General features: G+C 41.1%; 2 protein-coding genes across 2 annotated transcripts in view; one reads left to right on the top strand and one right to left on the bottom strand.

Annotated features, from left to right (window-relative positions):
• Window positions 1-5,112: 5,112 nt before the first annotated feature.
• LOC133987201 (prokineticin receptor 1-like) lies at window positions 5,113-12,191 on the top strand. The gene is made up of 2 exons (XM_062426491.1): window positions 5,113-5,540; window positions 11,492-12,191. The coding sequence occupies exons 1-2, from the start codon at window positions 5,113-5,115 to the stop codon at window positions 12,189-12,191; spliced, it is 1,128 nt and encodes a 375-aa protein (XP_062282475.1).
• A 6,510-nt stretch (window positions 12,192-18,701) lies between these two features.
• The window catches only part of aplf (aprataxin and PNKP like factor), a 31,717-nt gene continuing 27,079 nt past the window's right edge, over window positions 18,702-23,339 (bottom strand). Inside the window, exon 11 of the mRNA XM_062439143.1 lies at window positions 18,702-19,688. Within this exon, the coding sequence (XP_062295127.1) occupies window positions 19,471-19,688 (218 nt within the window). The 3' untranslated portion in view covers window positions 18,702-19,470. The remainder of the gene's footprint in view (window positions 19,689-23,339) is intronic.

Raw genomic sequence — 23,339 nt, 5'->3', positions numbered from 1 at the left:
GAAGGAAGGAAGGGAGGAAGAAGGAAGGGAGGAAGAAGGAAGGAAGGAAGGGAGGGAGGAAGGAAGGGGGGAAGGGAGGGAGGAAGGAAGAAGGAAGGAAGGGAGGAAGAAGGGAGGAAGGAAGAAGGAAGGGAGGGAGGAAGAAGGAAGGGAGGAAGAAGGAAGGGAGGGAGGAAGAAGGAAGGGAGGGAGGAAGAAGGGAGGGAGGGAAGAAGGAAGGGAGGAAGGAAGGGAGGAAGGAAGAAGGAAGGGAGGGAGGAAGGAAGGGGGGAAGGGAGGAAGGAAGAAGGAGGGAAGGATGCAGGAAGGGAGGAAAAAGAGAGGAAGGAAAGAAAGAGAGAAGGAGGGAAAGGAAGAGGGAGGAAAGAAGGAACAGTCAATACAGACGACAGGAAGGTTAAAAAAGACTAAAAAATCGAATAAATCGAGTAAAAACCATTAAATTAAAAAATAGATTAATAGTTTTAAGATTTTCAAACTTTTCTGCATCATAAATGATAGTAAACTGAATATTTTTGGACTCATTTGAAGACATCATTATTGGATCTTACAAATGGTAACATGCGTTTTATACTATTTAACCCTTTACATACTGTTCATATCCTGACTCATAATTAGTCTCTACACCAATTCACATTCACAAATTCCCCGTCAGTCTTTAATAAATGAGTTAGATTAATCCTTAATGAAGCTGTCAGAGAGGAATTCATTCATTCACAATCACTTTATTATCATCTTATAGATTATGTAGAGTGCAAAGGGTCGAATTTGGACATTTTCTCATATATGAAAATCTGTATCAGCTACACAAAAATAAAAATATGATGCAATTTTTTGTATATTTGTGGTCACATTAGGAAAATTCCACCGTAAATAAATGTATAAGGAGTTTTCTTTACAGCTTTAAAGTGTAAAAATGGGTCAAATTGGACCCTGAACAGTAAGTAAGGGTTAATGACACAGACAGGTTTTTTTAACTGCATTTTTAGGGGTAACAGATTGTTTGTTGTGTCTGTTTTATGTATTTTTTTCTTTTTCTTTAGCTCTACCGGTTTCCCCTCCAGTCTGAACCTCTGACAAAGTAAACTTCATCTTTTGGAAATATGATATGACAGTCTGGAGTCTTGTGTCGGAGCAGCGAAACATCTCACAGAGTTTTTTCGACGTCAGCGCCGAGACGCAACATTCCCCAACCTTCGGCCAAATCTAACAGGTAAGCTACGGCAGCGGCGTCGCCTAGCAACCCCGTCAGCAAAGCTATGAAAATGAGGCACTTAAAAAACTCGGATCCAACAGTTGTGATGTGACACCGAGCGACCAAAGAACTGTCTGTTTGCCAAACACTAAATCTAATGTCCGCGTGTGTGTTAGGCCCATAGACTGATGACCTCTGACCCAAAGCAGGCCGGGAACCAGAGGTTTCTCCACCCTGAACACGATGTCTGGGTACATTTTTCCTCTTGACAACAAAACAGCATGAAGGTTTAACCTTCGTTTCGTCCTCCCGGGTCAAATTGACCCCATCTGTTTTGACTGTTCCTTCTTTCCTCCCTTACTTCCTTCTCTCTTTCTTTCCTCCCCCCTTCCTTCCTCCTTTCCCCTGTCCTTCTTTCCTTCCTTTCTCTTTTCCTTTCTCCCTCCTTCCTCCCTTCTTTACTTTCCTCCCTCCTTTCCTCCCTTCCTTCCTTCCTCCCTCCTTTCCTTCCTTCTTCCTCCCTTCCTCATTTCTTTCCTTCTTCCTCCCTTCCTTCCTTCCTCCCTTATTTCCTTCCATCTTCCTTCCTCCCTCCTTTCCTTCCTCCTTTCTTTCCTTCCTTCCTCCCTCCTTTCCTTTTGTCTTCCTTCCTCCCTCCTTTCCTTCCTTCTTCCTCCCTTCCTTCCTTCCTCCCTACTTTCCTTCCGTCTTCCTTCCTTCTTCCTTCCTTCCTTCCTTCCTGGAAAGGAGTAAGGAGGGAGGGAGGGAGGAAGGAACGGAGTAAGGAAGGAAGTGAGGAAAGAAGTATGGAAGGAGGAGGGAGCAAAGAAAGAGGGAAGGAGGGGAAGAATGAAGGAAAAATTAAAGAAAGAGGGAGGAAGGAAAGAAGGAAGGAAGGAAAGAAGGGGTCACTTTGACCCGGGAGGACAACAGGAGGACAACTGTTGGTGCCCCCCCAGCAATCTCCATCATCTGGGACCCTCATCACTCCTCTCATGGTCTGTTCTCCCTGCTGTCGTCTGGCAGGAGGAACAAGAGCAGATCCAGCAGGATGCTAAATAGCTTCTTTGCACAAGCTGTGAGACTGATAAACGGACAGTGCCTCCTCCCCATCCACACACACACACACACACACACACACACACACACACACACACACACACTCACATCAACACGGACTGCTGCTCATTGAGTGTGTCTATGTTCAGGCACTTTAAGCTGCTGTGTTTTACTTTTTTTTTTTTTTTTTAATTTTATTTGACTATTTATGACAGTATTATTTGCACTGTTAGAATCTGGTGAGAAACAGCATTTTGTTTCAGCCTGTGTATTTTTGTAAATACCATGCGAAATGACACTAAAGAATGACCTCATCTATTATCTATAGGTTATTGTGCAATGGTTTTACTGGTCCGGCCCTCTCGAGATCAGATAGGTCTGTATGGGTTAGGGTTAGGGTCGAATATCGATCGAAATGACGTCTCGATCTCGACCCTCGAAATCAAAGGAGGAATCGAAGATGTAGCCCCGCCCCCAAAGTCACGTCCAGCAGGCGAGTCAAGACGGGGAAAAAACACAGACGTGCTGAAATGCAGCGAGTCAACATTGCTTACTTTAACCTGAACCTGCACCATGGCAACCGCCGATAGAGGAGACACATCAACCAAACTTGAACTGGGTGATGGTCCGGGGGGGGTTGGTCTGATAACACAGAGCACAGCAGGACGCTTTGCTCTCACACGCTGCATTGATAGTCCCACACACACACACACACACACACATGCTCGCTACAGATTCCTTAAAATCGAATCGAGGATTTGGAGAATCGTGACTCCCCTACTGCTAACAACAGTGTGTCCATGACGACCTGAAGCTACAGTAGTGTGTTTATATGATGTAACACCAGTGACTTCAAAAGCATTTCTGATATTTACATTAAGACCATTTTTCTTTACTGTAATGAAACAAAACTATTAACCTTTGTGTCGTCTGTTTTGACTGTTCCTCCCTTCCTTCCTTCCTTTCTTCCGTCTGTCCTTCCTCCCTCCTTCTCTCTTTCTTTCCCTCCTCTCTCTTTCCTCCCTTCCTTTCTTCCGTTTGTCCTCCCTCCCTCCCTCCTTCTCTCTTTCTTTCCTTCCTCCCTTCCTTCTTTCCTTTTCTTTCCTCCCTCCTCTCCTTCCTTCCTCCCTCCACCCCTTCCTTCCTTCTTCCTCCCTCCCTTCCTTCCTTCTTCCTCCCTTCCTTCTTTCCTTTCCGCCCTCCTTTCCTTCCTTCCTCCCTTCCTCCCTCCTTTCCTTCCTTCTTCCTCCCTTCCTTCCTTCTTCCTCCCTTCCTTCCTTGACTCAAGGGTTAATAATACATTTAAAAAACATGTTGACATTATTTTTGAATGCACAGACGGATCAAATGTGATTTCAGTTGGACTTTAAAGGTTGAGATCGAAAGTTAACTCTCGACCTTTAACAAAAACAATGTGACCAAAAGCACTATATAGTAGTTTATCTTGGGCTTTTGATTGTATCACATGATCTGACCAAGCCAAATGTCAACTTCTAAGCCAACATGGACGAGACTTCCTTACTTACTTTAGTTCATATGCAGATAAATTGAAATTCGAACATCTACAAACTGCTGCTGAAGATCATGAGATTTGAATAACATTTCCTCCCTTACTTCCTTCCATCCGTCCTTCCTCCCTCCCTCCTTCTCTCTTTCTTTCCTCCCCCCTACCTTCCTCCCTTCCCCTGTCCTTCTTTCTTTCCTTTCTCTTTTCTTTTCTCCCTCCTTCCTCCCTTCTTTACTTTCCTCCCTTCCTTCCTCCCTCCTTTCCTTCCGTCGTCCTTCCTCCCTTCCTTCCTCCCTCCTTTCCTTCCTTCTTCCTTCCTTCCTCATTTCGTTGCTTCTTCCTCCCTCCTTTCCTTCCGTCTTCCTTCCTTCCTTCCTTCCTTCCTCCTTTCTTTCCTTCCTTCTAAGCCAACATGGACGATACTTCCTTCCTTACTTTAGTTCATATGCAGATAAATGGAAATTCGAACATCTACAAACTGCTGCTGCTGAAGATCATGAGATTTAAATAACATTTCCTCCCTTACTTCCTTCCATCCGTCCTTCTTCCCTCCCTCCTTCTCTCTTTCTTTCCTCCCCCCTACCTTCCTCCCTTCCCCTGTCCTTCTTTCCTTCCTTTCTCTTTTCTTTTCTCCCTCCTTCCTCCCTTCTTTACTTTCCTCCCTTCCTTCCTCCCTCCTTTCCTTCCGTCGTCCTTCCTCCCTTCCTTCCTCCCTCCTTTCCTTCCTTCTTCCTTCCTCCCTCCCTCCTTTCCTTCCGTCTTCCTTCCTCCCTTCCTTCCTCCCTCCTTTCCTTCCGTCTTCCTTCCTCCCTTCCTTCCTCCCTCCTTTCCTTCCGTCTTCCTTCCTCCCTTCCTTCCTCCCTCCTTTCCTTCCTCCCTCCCTCCTTTCCTTCCGTCTTCCTTCCTCCCTTCCTTCCTCCCTCCTTTCCTTCCTTCTCCCTCCCTTCCTCATTTCTTTGCTTCTTCCTCCCTCCTTTCCTTCCGTCTTCCTTCCTCCCTTCCTTCCTCCTTTCTTTCCTTCCTTCTAAGCCAACATGGACGATACTTCCTCCCTTCCTTCCTCCCTCCTTTCCTTCCTTCTTCCTCCCTTCCTCATTTCTTTGCTTCTTCCTCCCTCCTTTCCTTCCATCTTCCTTCCTCCCTTCCTTCCTCCTTTCTTTCCTTCCTTCTAAGCCAACATGGACGATTCTTCCTTCCTTACTTTAGTTCATATGCAGATAAATGGAAATTCGAACATCTACAAACTGCTGCTGCTGAAGATCATGAGATTTAAACAGAAGCTAATAAATGGACACTGTTTTCTTCTTCCTCTGCAGAAACTCTCCTCTGAGCATGTTGACCTGATCCAATAATGAGCGACCCGACCAACAGCAGCTTGACTCTAGCAGACTACTTCCTGAGTAGCGACACCCTGGACTATGAGATCCCTCTGGATGAGATACCGGACACCACGCAGGGCCAAGCCTTCTTTGTGGCCACCATCGTCATCGCGGTGGTGTTGGTGTGCATCATGCTGATCTGTGGAGTCGGGAACTGTTTGTTCATCGCCAGCCTCGCCCGCTACAAGCAGCTCCGAAACCTGACCAACCTGCTGATCGCCAACCTGGCCGTGTCGGACGTGCTGGTGGCGGCGGTGTGCTGCCCCTTCCTGCTGGACTACTATGTGGTGAAGCAGCTGTCGTGGGATCACGGCTTGTTGCTCTGCGCCTCCACCAACTACCTGCGAACCGTCTCGCTCTACGTCTCCACCAACGCTCTGTTGGCCATCGCCGTGGACCGGTGAGTCTCCCTGTAGTCCAGGTTTAGTCAACGTGGTTATAATCAGGCACCATTGAGTTTTTCGATTGGTTGGTGCAAAGAATATATAAAAAAATACTGATTTACTGTTAATTAACCCTCCTGTTGTCCTCGTAGGAAAGGAGGAAGGGAGGTAGGAAGGAAGGATGGAAGGGAGGGAGGAAGAAGGAAGGAAAGGAGGGAGGAAGGACGGAAGGAGGGAGGAAGGAAGGAAGAAGGAAGGAAAGGAGGGAAGAAGGAGGGAAGGAAAGGAGGGAGGAAGGACGGAAGAAGAGAAGGAGGGAGGAAGGAAGAAGGAAGGAAAGGAGGGAGGAAGAAGGGAAGGAGGGAGGAAGTAAGGAAGAAGGAAGGAAAGGAGGGAGAGAGGAAGGAGGGAGGAAGGAAGGAAGGAAGGAAAGGAAGAAGGAAGGAAAGGAGGGAGAGAGGAAGGAGGGAGGAAGGAAGGAAGGAATACTGCATTGATGAAGGCTTTAAACTAGCGATTGAGACCATAAACACATTTTGAAAACGTTTACTGAGGTTAGAAATCAAGTGAGAAGTTGGTGAATTCTCCATTGACTTGTATAGAGACGGAAGTCCTTTTGACACCAAAACGGTCGCCCCCTGGTGGCCTTTTGATAGAATGCAGTTTTAAGTTACTTCCGCGTTGGCCTCATTTCAGAGGACCGGAACTCACCGCCTGGGCTAAATGAGTCCAGCTTTTTTGTAACTTTCTGACACTAATAATAATAATACCATCTTAACGCAGTGATTGTTCAGGCGTGTGGAGGTTTATGTTATACTCCATCATGTTTTCCATCGGCTGAGCTTTGACTGCTGTTCTTTTAATGATCTTCTTCTGCAGTGGTTTAATGAGAATTTGTGGCCCCAAACTGTTTATCTCCTAATAGTCACACAACAGGAGTGGATGGTAGAAAGCATTAATTTGCCTTTTCTTTTAGCCAGTTTACTTGAGATTTGATTAATATTCATGCTGCATTTGGAAGGAAACTTGACATGAAAAGGACTATTACTGAGAACTGTGGTTGCTGTGGATGTTTTTCTCTCCTTCTGGCAGAAGAAAAGCAACAATGAGTCAATTCTGACCCAATTTAATCACATTTTTACAACAGTATGTTTGGATTTTACAAGAGGAAACGCTATTTAATTGGATGCATCTCAGTGTCACAGTCCTAAATTAGTGCTTTGTTTCTTACTGTTTTTCCACACCTTAATCTTCGTGTCGTCCTCCCGAGTCAAATTGACCCCGTCCTTCTTTCTCACTTCCTTCCTCCTTTCCTCCCTTCTTCCTACCTTCCTTCCTCCCTTCCTTTCTCCCTCCATTCCTTCCTTCCTTCCCTCTTTCCTCCCTCCCTCCTTTCCTTCCTTCTTCCTCCCTTCCTCCTTTCCTTCCTTCTTTCCTCCCTCCTTCCTACCTTCCTTCCTCCCTCCTTTCCTTCCTTCCTTCCCTCTTTCCTCCCTCCCTCCTTTCCTTCCTTCTTCCTCCCTTCCTGCCTTTCCTTCCTTCTTTCCTCCCTCCTTCCTCCCTTACTTCCTCCCTCCTTTCCTTCCTTCTTCCTCCCTTCCTTCCTCCCTCCTTTCCTTCCTTCCTCCCTCCTTTCCTTCCTTCTTCCTCCCTTCCTTCTAACTTCCTCCCTTCCTTCCTTGACTCGAGGACAACAGGAGGGTTAAAATGAAGAAATGAGGCCACATTACTAATGATGTAGGCATGTGTTGTAAACAGGTCAACCAAAGATGAAGATGTTTCTTTATCAGATTTGTCTTTATTTGAATAGATTTTTCTGAAGAGGTGAAAGCACCAAAAAGCAAAAAATTGAGAAAAGTCAGGAAATCCCAGATTGGAAAATTAAACTATTAACTAATTAGAGATGTTTTATAGTAGTGGGGTGGTAGCACTGGAGGAAAAATAAAGGGGTCACTACACAGGGCTATGCTTTTAGTGATTTTCTGTTATGATGATAACCTGCTCTCGATCAAACTGACATCAGATACTTCACACGTGTGTCCGTTCCACAGTCTTTGTTGCTAAGGTGGTTGCTACGGTGGTTGCTAAGGCGTTTCCACTCCCATATCTCAGATGTGATTCATCTCCAACATGTACGTATGTGATTTTGAGATGTTGAACATTTGGAGTAAAGAAGGAGAAAAAGAAGTGAAATCCTGCTACTATAGATAGTTGCTAAGGACTGTGTTCCGTGGTTGCTAAGGACTGTGTTCCGTGGTTGCTAAGGTGGTTTCCTTAGGTCTTAAAGAGACAGGAACTAAAACGGCCTGTTAATAGACAGAGGCTGAACTGAGCGGCTGCATAAAGGACCAGTAGAAGATAAATAAGGAGTTTTTAACTGGAAATCATGTAAACATATTCCAGTAGAGACACAGAATATTAATATAGAAGCTGGAATAATGAAGAATATGTTGTCATGTGATCAGGAGAGTTGATGTAAATCTGCCTGTTTCATGTTGATATTTAATTAGGATTCATCCTCTGGGGTTGATAAATATCTAAAGTAAATTTCATTCATATCTGAATAGTGATGAAAAAGTGGTATTCAAATTTTTTTTTACCTTTACCTCATCTGTTCACTATTCTTTCCACATTTTCTTCTTTTCTTTATTTATTTTCTTCTTTTCTTATATAATACATTTCCTCCTCTTTCATCTTTCCTCCTCCACCTTGCTCCCCCATCTCCATTAACTGCACTCTGCTGTTTCTATGTTTGCTCTCTCTCTCTCTCTGTTCACGTGTGTTCCTTTTTATTGCTTATTCCCCCTGCATGTCGCTGTGCAGACGCCCCGCTGTGACCAGATTATGTTGTAGGACATATATAAGTGTCCGTGGGAACAGCCGAGGGCCTTGTTCTGGTTTGTGCGTGTTAACGGTGGTTTGTGTAAAAGCTGCGCAGGTTAGAAAACACGCCTCCTCTGCAGAGGGTTAGGTAACTACAGCACTCGAGAATAAACTGTACACAGGAAAAAGTAAAGGTCATGAGGGGTGTTTATTTATTTTTTGATTTATTTTCCTGCTACAGTTCATAAGTACTGCTGTACTGTGATGTAGTATGCAGTATTATGAGTGATATAGTATGCAGTATTACAGTAAAAGTACTGCAGTATTATGAGTGATGTAGTATGCAGTATTAAGGTAAAAGTACTGCAGTATTATGAGTGATGTAGTATGCAGTATTACAGTAAAAGTACTGCAGTATTATGAGCGATGTAGTATGCAGTATTACAGTAAAAGTACTGCAGTATTATGAGTGATGTAGTATGCAGTATTACAGTAAAAGTACTGCAGTATTATGAGTGATGTAGTATGCAGTACTACATAGTATTACAAGTATATTATAGTTTATTATTGTTTAGTTATCCCAGTCAATATTTCACTGGACTTGTATGAAAGCTGCTATATAAATAAAATAAATGCTATATTAAACTTGATTGATTGGCTCCTATTATCAGCACACAGTAAGTAGACTTCAGTTCACGGAGCCTCGTGGTTCAGTGGTGACGACACACATTTTAAACCTGATAACAGGCAGAGGAGCCGCTGACGTTGTGCAGGACATCTGGGTTTCTCCCAACACGCCTCAGGACTCTGAGGACGGCCTGACTGGAGATGATTTATCTTCTGATGATATAAAAGCCGGTTCTGGGCTTCCCCTCAGCTCCTGAATTAGATCCATCACTGGCTTTCGCTAACGTTTCATTTATCATGGCTGACATCCCTTCCATGTATAAATAGCATCTGCAGAGAGGAAGGACGGATAATCTCCATGTTTCTGTGAATGTCGGAGTGGTTCCGGTTGTCCACAGAGTCTCTCGAGTGTTCACAGCCAAACATCTGGTGGTGTGTAGGAGTGTGTCCTTCTTGGCTCTGAATCAAGGGTACGAGACTTCTGTAGCCGCTAACAACAACATACATCAAATGTGACAAAGATGAGCTCATTATAGGATCCTGTTTGGCTTCCTAAAGGAGAAACCAGCCGTATGCAATACTTACATCAAACGCAGCTGCCAAATCTAGATTGTTATGCCTGCTTTAAGTTTAACACCCACATGGTTCATCAGACGGAAAGGACAACTTCAAACGAGATGTGCCTGCATTTGATGATGTCTGTAAGAGGCAAGAAAAAAAGAAGATAAAAGCTTACACAAGTCAGATAGGTAGAAGATTAATGAAGTCACATCGAGCTCAAACAAAACGTGTTTTCTGAGCCCACATAGAACAGCTCACTGAATCTCTTCTTTAGGACATTTGATCAGATAAAACACATAATTTAGGCCTAAATGTCAACGTTTGTTCATTATTTCTGACATTTTAAAGATCAATCGCAGGACTGTTTATTCTTCTTCTTGTTTCTGTGTTTACTTTTATTAATCTACAGTGTAGTGTTAGTCGGGTTAAACAGTGGACAGCTTGAATTATAATCATTATAATGTCTTATTTATAATTATCACTGAACAAACTAAACTAACAAAACATCCAGAAATGTTTTAAACCACCACCAATCTCCTTTTCCACTGTGCATCAGTATGATAATAATAATCATCAGTATGTATTAACATTTTATTTCCTTATATCTTTGTTTTCCTTTTAAGATTCAAGATTCAAAATTCAAGACAACTCTATTAATCCCTTGGAGGGCAATTCATTTGACAGCTCGCACCACAACATACTCGTACACATCAATAAAGTGCAAATGCAAAAGTGCAAAAATCAGTCTGCAAAGTCAGCTGGCCCTAGTCCAATGAATGATTATTGAGAGGTAGCCTATACAAGTGTCAAATGATAAAAAAAAATAAAATAAAAAATGCACCACAGTATCCAGCTGCACACTGCAATAACAAACAGATAGAACTGGACCTCATAAAGATTTGTTCAGCAGTCGGACAGCAGAGGGGATAAAGGACTTGGAAAGTCGGTTACCCTTACATGCGGGTTGGGCATAGCGACGCACGTCACAGTTCTGGCTTTACCCACTTTATCTTATCATGTATTTATTATATTTTCTTAATCTTATTTTATTTGGGCATTCTGAATTGATTAATGTTTCTATTCTACCTCTGCTGTTTCATGACTGTGATTAATATGTTACTTCAGTGTCACACAATGGCTCTTCTGGATGTGTCTTCTGCCATATTTTTATTTTACTTACTGATAATCTTCATATTATTTTCTTGATTAGTTAATTAACCTTTTAAAGCGGTACAAACACATGGTTTTCATGAGGTACAGGGAGGAAGAAGGGCTTAACAATCGGGTGTTTTCATGAATAATGGATGTATTTGTTCACTTATTTTTTATTTATTTATCTTTCTATGTTTTTGTAAATATGTAAATATGTATGGGAATGACGGGTTGTTAATTGAGTAGTGGAGAAGGGGTAGGTTTAAATAAGCATATGCTTCATCCTACTCCTTTTCGGACATGTTGGGTTTACATTATTATTGTTGTTTTGACTATTCTCATTGGTTTGTTTGTTTGTTTGTTTCTTAGATTACTTTTTTGTGTTACTCATACATGTTCGAAATAAATCAAATCAAATCAAAAGTTTTTTAAATGTCTTATTTCCCACAGCCCAAGATGATGGGTTTTTTTTTCCCCCAATCAAGAGTCCAAATCTCAAGATATTCAGTTTACAGTGATACAAAACAGAGAAATCCTCACATTTGAGGAACAAATGTTTCCCACTTTTGCTTAAAAATTACTAAAATGATTAATCGATCATCAAAATTCTGATTCGGAAAGCTTTAGATGGTTTGCGCTGCTTGTTCCAACAGATGTGGTTTACGTTGGATGTAATTTTCTTAAATCTACAACAGAGATGGTCACTGCAAAGTTAGTATGAAACATAGTCCACAGTCAGAATGGATATAATTATTAGAATAAGACCCAACTCATCATCAGCTGTTCTTCATAACTCTGTCTGCAGGTACATGGCGATCCTCTACCCTCTGAAGCCTCGTATGAAGCACCAGACGGCCTACTGCGTGATCCTGACAGTATGGATCGTCCCCATCTTCATCTCCATCCCGTCCGCCTACATGGCCTCCGAGACGACGTACCCTCATGCAGCGGGTCGAACCCAGAAGACCTTCTGCGCTCAAATCTGGCCCGTGGACCAGCAGGTTTACTACCGCTCCTACTTCCTCCTCATCTTCGTTCTGGAGTTCGTGGGCCCCGTCACCGTCATGTCCGTCTGCTACATCCAGATCTCCAGGGAACTGTGGTTTAAGGACGTTCCGGGTTTCCAGACGGAGCAGATCCGGAAGCGGCTCTATAGGCGACGGAGGACGGTGGTGGTGCTGATTCTGGTGCTGGTCGCGTACGTCTTGTGCTGGGCGCCATACTACGGCTTCGCCCTGCTGCGGGACTTTTACCCCACCCTCATCTCCAGAGAGAAGAACTCGCTGGTGGCTTTCTACATCATCGAGTGCATCGCCATGAGCAACGGGATCATCAACACATTCTGCTTCGTGAGCGTCCAAAACAAAACCAAGCGCCTGAAAAAGGCCGGGAAGTTTCCGCTGAAGCTGGTGACATTTGTGGCAACAAGGTCGGTGGATGAAGGGGAGGCACGCACCTCGTCGCTCCGAGTGACGGAGGACATGGACAGAGGTCGGCTGAGGTAGAGTCAGCTCAACTCATATCACCAGCTGGAGCAGCAAAGAATGTGCGTGGAAGGTGGGAGGTACCGACTGAGCTTCACGAAATGACGAATCCAGAAGTAAAGAGATGTCTCCTGATAGAAAATGAAGGGAAGCTCTAGTAGCTGCTATCTGGAGAGGCTGTAGTGTGTCTGCACAGTCCAGAGTTCCCAAGCTTTTCAAGGAATTATCTTCAAGGATTTGTCCAGTAAAGTTGCAGACAAGTAAAGGACACAGTACTCAGATAAACATGAAACTCTACTGGTCGAATCATCAGCACACACCAATGAAACACTGAGCCAAAAAGTCAAAAGGTACAAGAGTGTGGACATAACTTTGGGAAAAAATCAAGAGCATTGCTGCAATAAACATCCAATCCAGAGAGCTTCAGATTTTGCTTCTGCTCAGCTGATAATTTAATATTTTGGATCAATGGGGATAAAATGCTCTGAAAATGCTACAACTCTGATTTCACAGCATTGGCAGGCAATGGGTAAATGGTAAATGGACTGTACTTATATAGCGCCTTTCTAGTCTTTACGACCACTCAAAGCGCTTTACACTTCAACTCACTCACCCATTCACACACATCCATACACTGATGGCAGGGGCTACCACGCAGAGTGCCAACCTGCTCATCAGGGGGAATTTAACCAGTCATACACTGTTGGCACAGCAACGGGAGCAATTTGGGGTTAAGTGTCTTGCCCAAGGACACATCGACATGTGGACTGGAGGAGCTGGGAATCGAACCGGCAATCTTCCAATTGGAGGATGACCGCTCTACCTCCTGAGCCACAGCCACCCCTGTTAGTGCTGTAGTACTAACAGGAAAGAAGAACAGAAACAAAGCCAAGATGTTTATAATGAAACTGTCTATACTGAGGATCATTAAGATTTTTGAGATAAAGAACTAAATATCCTCATACATCAGAGTGAATTCAAGACATCTCACCATTCGCAGAGCGTCATTATCTTGCACATTAACGGCCCACTCACTGCTTTTTCAGGATATTTTTGGTTTATTTTGACATTTTCCAGGACTTTTCCACAACTGGAAATGCTGAATTAAAGACATTTAGACTCTGGCAAACTAGATGGTTAGTAACACAGAAACATCTGATAAGACGTCCTTAGAAACTGTTTGGAAAAGAGCAGCTGCTTTCAGAAATGACTTGGCAGGTAATCGGATGAACCATCTGTCTGTCACTGGCTGTAAATCAACCAGTCGGTTCAACAAACCATATGCTCTTTCGGAAACCAGATGGGAGAGAGGCAAAAGCATCTTTTCCATCCTTGAGTGCCATTTTTTGCTCGTTTTTCAACAAAGAAATATCCTCCAGTTCTGATATAACTGATGCTATAGTAGCATCTACAATAACATTTTTAGGAGCTGTCATTGTTTTAATCGACACATCTAAACAATGCCCATAGCTGCTAGGGGCAAGTCCAATACACTGACTGTTCGGACATAAGTTAATGAGGTGGATTCTCGTTTGATGTCTTAAAGTACAGAAATATTTGAAAAACTTTTAGTGCAAACAGCAGACTTTCAGCTAGCGTGGACAATGACTATGATGGTCTACATCGAAGTAGAGACACTGGGCTGTTTGTGTGTGTTATGTGGTAAACTTTGGGGGATTTTTGCATGTGTGAGAAAAATTCTTAGGGTTCTTGTTACTTGTTGTGAAAGTTTTTACTGTGTTTGTAACGTGAGAGAACTTCTTAAAGGACTTTAAAGAAAAAGTCTGGTTATAATCTATATTTCAATCAGGAGAGACCAGAGATGAAGTAAAATAATGTTTATTATGCAGATGATATTAATGATTAGGTATTGTCATAGTCTTTGGCGCTTGGACTCTGCAGGCAGAATTTTTTAATCGAAGGACGTCCGTCCTGAGCATCAGCATGATAGAAACCCCCATGGAGTCCAGACACTGGTGGTGGCTGATGACTTCGATCAATCAATCTCGGGCCAAATCACAACAAGTCATCTTAAGGCTGAAACTGATCGGGCTGATGAAGTTGAAGTGTTGCTTTGAGGAATCTGAAGACTGGGTGGTAATGGGGAGGAACAGCATCAAGCTTCATTTTTAATCATGATAGTGGCAATATGAGTCCGTCTGAGTCTCCCCACAAGCAATTAATGGATTGATATTAATTATTTTACAGACATTCATGTTCGTCAAATGATGGATATTTTTTGATGATCCTCTAGAATTTGAGGTTGACACTTTTAGTTAAATATCTCAACAACTATTGGATGCATTGCCATGAAATTGAGTAGAACCATACATGTTGTTCAAAGGATGAACCATATAGAGCTTGGTGATCCCCTGAAATTCCCCATGTTGCCTCCAGCAGGTCACATTTTACAAATATTAAGTGAAATATCTCAAAATCTGTTGGATGGGCCGCCTTAAAATTTAGAAATGTACATTATATGAACTTTGTTGACCCTCTGAATCCTCTTCTATTGCCACCATCAGGTTGACACTTGAAAAATAGATATATTACCATTAAATTTGGAACACAAGAAGCTGAAGCTAATAGACCCTTTTCTCTGCAGACATAACAAGCTTTCTAAGCAGATGTAATTAATATCCTTAATGAATGGCTCTGTGCCATTATTTGTTTCAGGAAGCCACATCAGTGCGTGAGCATGCACATCAATACAGTTATTAAGTCCACCTGTGCTCCCTGTGTGTCTTTGAGAAGTGAACATTTCTGTTGTGAAAAGGGTCTATTAGCAAATGTAGCTCAGATGTTAGCACTTAGCTCAAGCACTGCTATGCTAACAGCCCCACTGAGCTGCTAGCATGTCTTTTATTGTCAAAAAATCCCATAAAAAAGACCAAATCAAGCCTGATATACATTCTTCCTCTGTGCATAGACCTCCTATCAGACCTCCTATCAGCTATTAGTTTATGTATAGCACTAAATGTCGATTCATCCGCCACTGAAAATAGTCCCCAACAAATATACTATTTCTTTCTGTTTGTTTGATTGATTAAAACTAGTTTTCCTGGTTTTGGGAAATTAGTGAGACTTCTGGAAAACATGAGACTATAAACTATATATTTGTGAGCTGTTTTTAAAGGTTTACATCTTCAGTAGGAACCAGTGATCTTGGAGCTGAGAGACACAAATTAGAGAAGTCAGAAAATATTGAGAGACAGACTAAGACATTGTTAATTCTTCTTGCTCTGTGCCATTGATCTTCTAATTCATCACCATCAACACACATTATAGTTTAGTATTCAGCTGTTAGTTAAGCTATTATTTATAGCACCAAATGTTGATTTATCTGCCACTGAGAGCCGTCCCCTAGTTTTGAAAAATTAGTGAGACTTTCTGAAATTATGAAGCTATAAACTATATATTTATGAGCTGTTTTTTTAACTTAACTTTTTTTGACTTACATCTTCAATAGGAACCAATGATCTTGGAGTAAAGAAGTCAGAAAATACTGCGAGACCATAGACTGTTTATAAGAAATGGACGTAACATCCGTGACGTCAGCCATTGGTTTGTGGACTGCTGCTCGGAGGCCAATAGTATCGGATCTGAGCAGCGACATCTTGAAAATTTCAGGTGCATGCTGGGAAAAATAAAAACAGGGATTCTACTTATATGGGCATCAGGAGGAGCATGAGGCACCCTCCTGAACCTGTGAACCAATCAACCTGTCAATCACCACGTAGCCACGCCCTAATGCATACCCTGCTTTATCGTCAAATATAAAATCAGGGAGGCCAAAATGTCCCAAATGAACATCATACTGCATTGAAGAAGGCTTTAAACTAGCGATTGAGACCATAAACACATTTTGAAAACGTTTAATGAGGTTAGAAATCAAGTGAGAAGTTGGTGAATTCTCCATTGACTTGTATAGAGCCGGAAGTCCTTTTGACACCAAAACGGTCGCCCCCTGGTGGCCTTTTGATAGAATGCAGTTTTAAGTTACTTCCGCGTTGGCCTCAATTCAGAGGACCGGAACTCCCCGCCTGTGCGAGACAGACTAACACATTGTTAATTTTGGTGTTAATTTGTTGTCAATTTGAAAAACATACAAGCAGCAGCGTTAATCTCCTTCTTTATGTTTTATTTCTGTTTGACATAAAAATCAATTCACAGATTCCTGAAACGTCATTGAGTTGTGAAGTCGATCACACTTAATGACAAAGGTTGCATTAATCTTTTGTCGATATTACATTATTATACAGAGATGGAACGAAAACACAGTCCGGTGATCTATAAAAAGGTGATCTTAGGGTCACAGTACATGCCATCTGAAGGTAATTGGGTTTAAGATGCAGTAATGGTCATTGATTTGTAGGCTCAAATGTTTGATTGATTTATGAGGTGCAAATATCATCTGTAAGCCGTGATTGAAATAGTTAATTGGTCAATGTTGGACCTGACGCTGTTGTGGCTGAACGGGATCAAACATCTGAAGGAAAACCTTTTAGAGACCAGCTGGTGAATAAAGTGGAACATTTAACAGCTAAAGAGAGATTTAAACCAACAGTTAGAGCCTAAATGAACATTAACCTTTGTGTCGTCCTCCCGGGTCAAATTGACCCCGTCTGTTTTGACTGTTCCTTCTTTCCTTCCTTAGTGAAAGTTAAATGAGGATGAAAACAGGTTTATGTAGATTGGGTGAATTCATGAATAAAAAGTCGGATGGAGCATGTTTTGGTGTTTGTTTTTCGTTTAATATCCAGCATGTCCGGCTCCTTGTTCAGAGTCGTGAGCAGCTGAGTCTTGTTGAAATTCATGAGGCCGCCCGCCTGATTATGATTATCAATGAATGCAAAACACGGAGGCTGTTAACTGCCAGACTCACGACGCACCGAAAACAACCAGTTAGACCTCAGATCTGCTCTCTGTCAGGCTGTTTTCAGTGTTTAAAAATGGTCATTTAAGCTGCAAACAGGTTGACAGGTTGTTATATTTTAAGCAGGTTGACAATCAGACAACAGAAGATAACACTGACATGATGGATTTGTTTGAAAATGTAAGAAAAACTGCTGGAAAATGAGATGATATCATGCAAATAAATAAACATAATTTAAGATAAAAAAAGCAATTCTGTGACTTGCAACATGGTAATTTCTTCTCATTGTAATGAATTCTGACACATTTTCAGTAACTAATCAATATGAGAAAATATGAGACAATTATTGGTGATTATCACTGCCAATATTTCTGATCTGATGTAAAAAAATATGTAATACGGGTCAATTGGTTTCTCTTTACAGCAGCGATACTTTTAATTTATTTTGAAAACAACTCAATGGACATTAATTAGCTTTTTAATTTAACTATTTATCATTTTGGGCAAACTCTGTATGCAGTAGGTTCCAACAGTCTGAGACCATTTCTAAATTTAGGTCAATGGGTCAACAGTGAAGAAAAATGTACCAATAGAAAACTAACTTTTTAAATGACACATAATATATGTAATTATATAGAAATAAGTGTGGTGTTCCTCCTCTTATGTATCATTTTGTTTTTATTGAGTGTGTAAAGCTCTTACAATCCTTTTACCAAACGTTTATTACTTTTTTTTATTATGTCATAACTGAATTTCCCAGCACTTCGTTTCCTGTTTTTTGCTCTTTATATATGTTAATACGTTACCGTTGCTTTTATATTTTTATGTCTTATGGAAAGAATTTTGAATTATCTTGGGTTACCAATAAAGTTTGGGATCACACACAACATAAAAACTATTTCTGTCATACTAACGTCAGAGGACCTCAGACTTTAGCAACACTTCAAAATCACAGTGTTGCATCCAATGAAGACGCAGCGTTCATTACTGAGATGGTTCTATACTGCATCTGCTTTAGACCTTCACTTCAAACCCAGAGTGCCCATGATGCTGATAAGTGAGACAAGCTCCAGGATTATGAATGATGTATGAGATAAAATGAAAGAAAACATAACAGCAGCTGATCAATAAATGAATAAATATCGAGTGTAATTTGGTGTTTTGCTTGTTGTGAGCTCGTCTAAAAAGCAGTGATGTAGAATTTAGACCCTTTAACCTTTTAAAAATCTGAACTTAGGGCGCTTTCACACCACTAGTTCGATTATTTGGTCCGCACCAGGCAGTAAAATTGTTACTATGTAGCATACAGGCTGCGGTGTGGTCCGCGTTCACACCTGCAAACAAATCAAAATTGGTCTGATTGACGTTGCCTCATCTTCGCGGAATCAAGCGGGCTGAGACCTCAAAAAAGAGGTGGTCTCGGTCCGCTTGACGCCGCACCAAATGCCGACCTACCGGAAGATGAGGAAACGTCAATGAAAGCGATGAAAGTAGTGGTGTGAAAGCGCCCTGAGAGTCTGTTTTTCTTTTGTCACTGCTGTTAAATAAAGACAGGAAACACTTCATTTTGAACAAATATATTTGAACAGTCAAAAACACAGACTGACAAATAAAAGTAGAAAATATTAAAAAAGGATCTAAAACTCCTTAATTATACATATTTACAGGCTGATACAACAACGGGTGGAGCTTCAACCGAAATTCAAAAAATGTTGAAAACACAAAAATTAAAGTTTTAACCCATCTCCAGAATGTTGATCATAAATCTATTATAAACAATTTCCAGTGATTCCCAAAACATTCCCAGTTCATAAAGTTCTCCCAGTTCCTTAATTTTTTTTTAAACATTTAATGCTGCACGAGGACGTCGCAGGACAGTCACACAAAAATCAGCGGTTGTGTTTGTGGTTGCCATGGCGACAGCTAAACAACAACAAAGCTGTCCTTATTATATACAGTTTAAGGCAAAGATGTCAAAGTCTGAACATTTAAACTAACTATATTACCTTTTATTACTGGTTACCTAACTTTACGACACACTGACTGGAACTGAGGTCGCACATTTAAATATAATGCCAGTAAAAACATATGTGCTTTTTATGGTATCTTTTGTATCAAATGTTATAAAATGTTTAAAAAAGCAGAGTTGCTAAAATGTAAAATATCTAAATACAAAAAGTCAAACAAGAGTCCAGATAAAGATTTAAATCCAGATCTAATCTCAGAGTTAATCAGAAGTAAGAATTGTAGTTTGATACTAAACAGAGTCTAAAATAACCTCTTCATAGTGTTTTTTGGGCTCATTCTCAGCTGTATCTGAAGCTGTTGAGGCCTCAGCCGCAGCTACTCCAGCTGATTAAGTGTCCTTATGATCTGTTGTGTCTCTGCACATAAAAAAACCCAAACCAAACAAACAAACAAAATCTACTTCCTCTTTTTCAGAAAGGCCTTCGCTTCTCTCTGCAGTCTTTTGACGTCCTCCTTGCCGCTGTCGCCAGAGTCGGCGGGGGGAGCGTAGTCTGAGTCATCGCCCGAGTCATCACTGTCGTCATTAATGAAGCTGTCATTGTCCCCAAAGTCATCTTCGTCATCATCATCATCGGCGGCGGAGGCCTTTTTGGGAACGGTGCGAGTGGTGCGAGCTGCAGAAGTATGACAGTGTTTATTATCCAGAGTCACAGAAACAATAAAACATGCTCTGAACTAGTATTTTCATAAAATATATAACTTTAATTTCACATTTTATCAACTTTTTTAAATATACTTTTAGATGTCATTGAAAGTTGGTGGAAAGTTGATTTAAACGTGAAAATCTAGACTGAAATCAATCAATGAATCAATCAAACTTTATTCATACAGCACCTTCCATGAAACATTAATGTAGTTCAAAGTGCTTCACACTTGATTGACAAGCTTATAATAAAGTCCCGTCCACACCAAGAACTAACAATAACAATAACTATAAATATATAGTTTTAAAAATGGTTGTAACTGCAGTGGATGGAGGAGTCTACACCACAACTACAACATCAACGACAGTGTTGAACGATATCGTTGGATCACTTTCACGTCCAGTAAGAAAAACCCAACTCATGCCTGTGTTAGTCATGTCGAAGTCAGAGTAAAATGGTGCTTGAGTTGGTCACACTAAATGTGTGTGTCTGTTCGTTACTCCTCCACCTCCATCCATTACTGAGTAACAAGACAACAGCTGGCCCAGGAACCCCTCGGTTTGAGGCCGGTAACATAAACTCAGTGTACACACACATTTGCAGAAGAGGACGGCACTGGTTCTGGTCTTCAGAGTCAATTGACTTAGATTTCTTTTTTTGCATCACTGTATGCTGACTACCACATAACAGAGAAATGAATAATGATGATTTGGAGTGCAGACTGAGTGACCAAGAAAGTTGTTTTTTTTTATCTTTGAGTTAAACTGGGTTAAGTTTCATGCAAGAATAGCTTGCATGCCATTATCATTATCAAAGTGAATTAGTGATGAATAACCCTCTAGCATGAAGTGTACAATACCTGCTGAGTAAAGAAGTGAAAGTTCATATAAATTTACAAATGACGTTGAATAAAAGTTGCCAGACTTGGATTAGAGGCCAACTGCATTTCCAGGTAGGATGTAATGCAGGGCTTCTGTAGTTTGTAGTAGATAGGTGCACTTATACACTTTAAACCGAATTCACACCAAATTACACACAGAATTTATATAATATATATATTCAATATTTAACTAAAATAGTACATCATCTTTTTTCTTGCTGCAACTTGAATTTGTAGGGATAAGGAAGTCTTATCTAATAATACATTTCTGTTACTGAAACTGCAATAAAAGTTTACCAAACAGGAAAGTCCATTACAGTCATTATAGTCCAACTCCTCCCACCTAAAAACCACCTTTGCTCCATGATATCACACAATAAACCTGTTAATGACGGTTGATGAACATATAAGACAGACAGGTCCAACGTCACTCTCCAGAAATGAAACTTAACATTAATCAGAGGACGGCAGAGCTGCAGTCGAGTCTCTCCATTTCTGTCCAAATATAAATGAAACTGAGTTCATCAAGTCTTTCTCAACAACACAGCAGAGTCTCTGCCAAACACTGGTGAGTACAACTTATCATATTTAATTTTTCAACAACAAAACACTTTAAATGTTTTTAAGTCTCTGTCAGTTCTCAGGACTTTTGTAAAGTGTAACTGAACCTCTGCGGTTTGGAGTTTAGCTTCACTGCTATTTCCTTATCTTTTACTGTTTACTGATCACTTCCTACAGACACATTTTATTTCCTGTAGCTGTTTCACATTAAAAGCTTTCCATCAGTGTTCTCAGGACTTTTGTAATCTATGTGATTTGGAGTTTAGTTTACATTTTAAAATGGAACGATTCGATTCGATTCAGTACGGTTCTGTTTGATGGGGTATAATAGAATCTGATAGTTCCTTGTTTAAAGTACACAATCATTTTACATTATGAATTAACATAAGTTAATACTATAAATGTGGCATTGCTTGCTTTCAAATAGATTTATTTTAGAGAACAAGTATATTTGTTACTTTTGACATTGAAACAAAGCCTCTATGACAATGAAAAACAAACAATATTTAAGTTCACTACTGGCACAGATTAGAGCCAAAGAAACAACTAAACAAGTTTTTAACAATGAACCTTCAATAGCCGTTATTAGTAATAGCCCGGTTCATTGTTAAAGACTTAAGACCATACTGTGTCGTGGAGAATGAGGGCTTTCGGGACATGATAAAAACTTGTTTAGTTGTTTCTTTGGCTCTTATTTGTGCCAGTCGTGAACCTAAATATTGTTTGTTTTTCATTGTCATAGAGGCTTTGTGGAGTTCATACCAGGCGGGGAGTTCCGGTCCTCTGAAATGAGGCCAACGCGGAAGGAACTTAAAACTGCATTCTATCAAAAGGCCACCAGGGGGCGACCGTTTTGGTGTCAAAAGGACTTCCGTCTCTATACAAGTCAATGGAGAATTCACCAACTTCTCACTTGATTTCTAACCTCAGTAAACGTTTTCAAAATGTGTTTATGGTCTCAATCGCTAGTTTAAAGCCTTCTTCAATGCAGTATGATGTTCATTTGGGACATTTTGGCCTCCCTGATTTTATATGTGACGATAAAGCAGGGTATGCATTAGGGCGTGGCTACGTCGTGATTGACAGGTTGATTGGTTCACAGGTTCAGGAGGGCGCCTCATGCCCCTCCTGATGCCCATAAGTAGAATCCGTATTTTTATTTTTCCCAGCATGCACCTGAAATCTTCAAGATGGCGCTGCTCAGATCCGATACTATAGGCCTCCGAGCAGCAGTCCACAAACCAATGGGTGACGTCACGGATGTTACGTCCATTTCTTATATACAGTCTATGGTTCATACAGTGCAATATGTTACACTAATAAACATGACATGTTTCTGAATTCACGTCAAAAGTAACAAATATACTTGTTCTTTAGTCTTTCATAAATCAATGCCACATTTATAGTATTAACTTATGTTAATTTATTATGTAAAATGATTGTCTACTTTAAACAAGGAACTATCAGATTGTATTATACCCCATCAAACTGAACCGTACTGCATTGAATCGTATCGAAATCCTACTGAATCGAATCGTTCCATTTTAAAATGCATCGTTCCTGTATCGTATCGTACCCCATGTATCGAGATATGTATCGAATCGTCATATATTGGAGAGATGCACACCTCTAGTGATCATTCATCTTTCTTTTTAAACAAAAATAATGACATGTATTTCTTTTCTTTCACTCCACATGTGTAGATATGTCTGCTGCCAGCTGTCTGCTATCTGAAGATCAGTTTCGGTGCTGCATCTGTCTGGATGTGTTCATTGATCCAGTCAGCACACCATGTGGACACAACTTCTGCAAAAACTGCATCAATGAACACTGGAACTGTAATGACCAGTACCTGTGTCCAATGTGTAAAAAGGGTTTCTACACAAGACCTGAACTTCACATCAATACTTTGCTCTCTGAGATGGTTTCTCAGTTTAGACAGAAAGCCAGAAGCAGCAGCTCAGAGGAACAAGCTGCCTCTTACTGTGAGACTCACCTGGAGCCTCATCTGACAGCTTTAGGTCTGAAAAGACATCAGCTGATCGACCCTGTGAAGAACCTGGAAGACAGGATGTGTATGAAGCACGATAAACCTCTGGAGCTGTTCTGTAAGACCGACCAGACATGTGTCTGCACACTCTGTACCTATTCTAACCACAAGACACATGACGTTGTTCCTC

The sequence above is a fragment of the Scomber scombrus genome, chromosome 2 (genome assembly GCF_963691925.1).
Source record: "Scomber scombrus chromosome 2, fScoSco1.1, whole genome shotgun sequence".
Taxonomy (NCBI): Eukaryota; Metazoa; Chordata; class Actinopteri; order Scombriformes; family Scombridae; genus Scomber; species Scomber scombrus.
The sequence above is the reverse complement of the archived record's forward strand: the minus strand, read 5'-3'. Positions and strand labels throughout refer to the sequence as shown.

Coding starts and splice junctions, on each gene's coding strand:
- LOC133987201 (XM_062426491.1), top strand. CDS start 5,113: ATGAGCGACCCGACCAACAGCAGCTTGACTCTAGCAGACTACTTCCTG. Junction 5,541..11,491: donor TTGGCCATCGCCGTGGACCG/GTGAGTCTCCCT, acceptor CTCTGTCTGCAG/GTACATGGCGATCCTCTACC.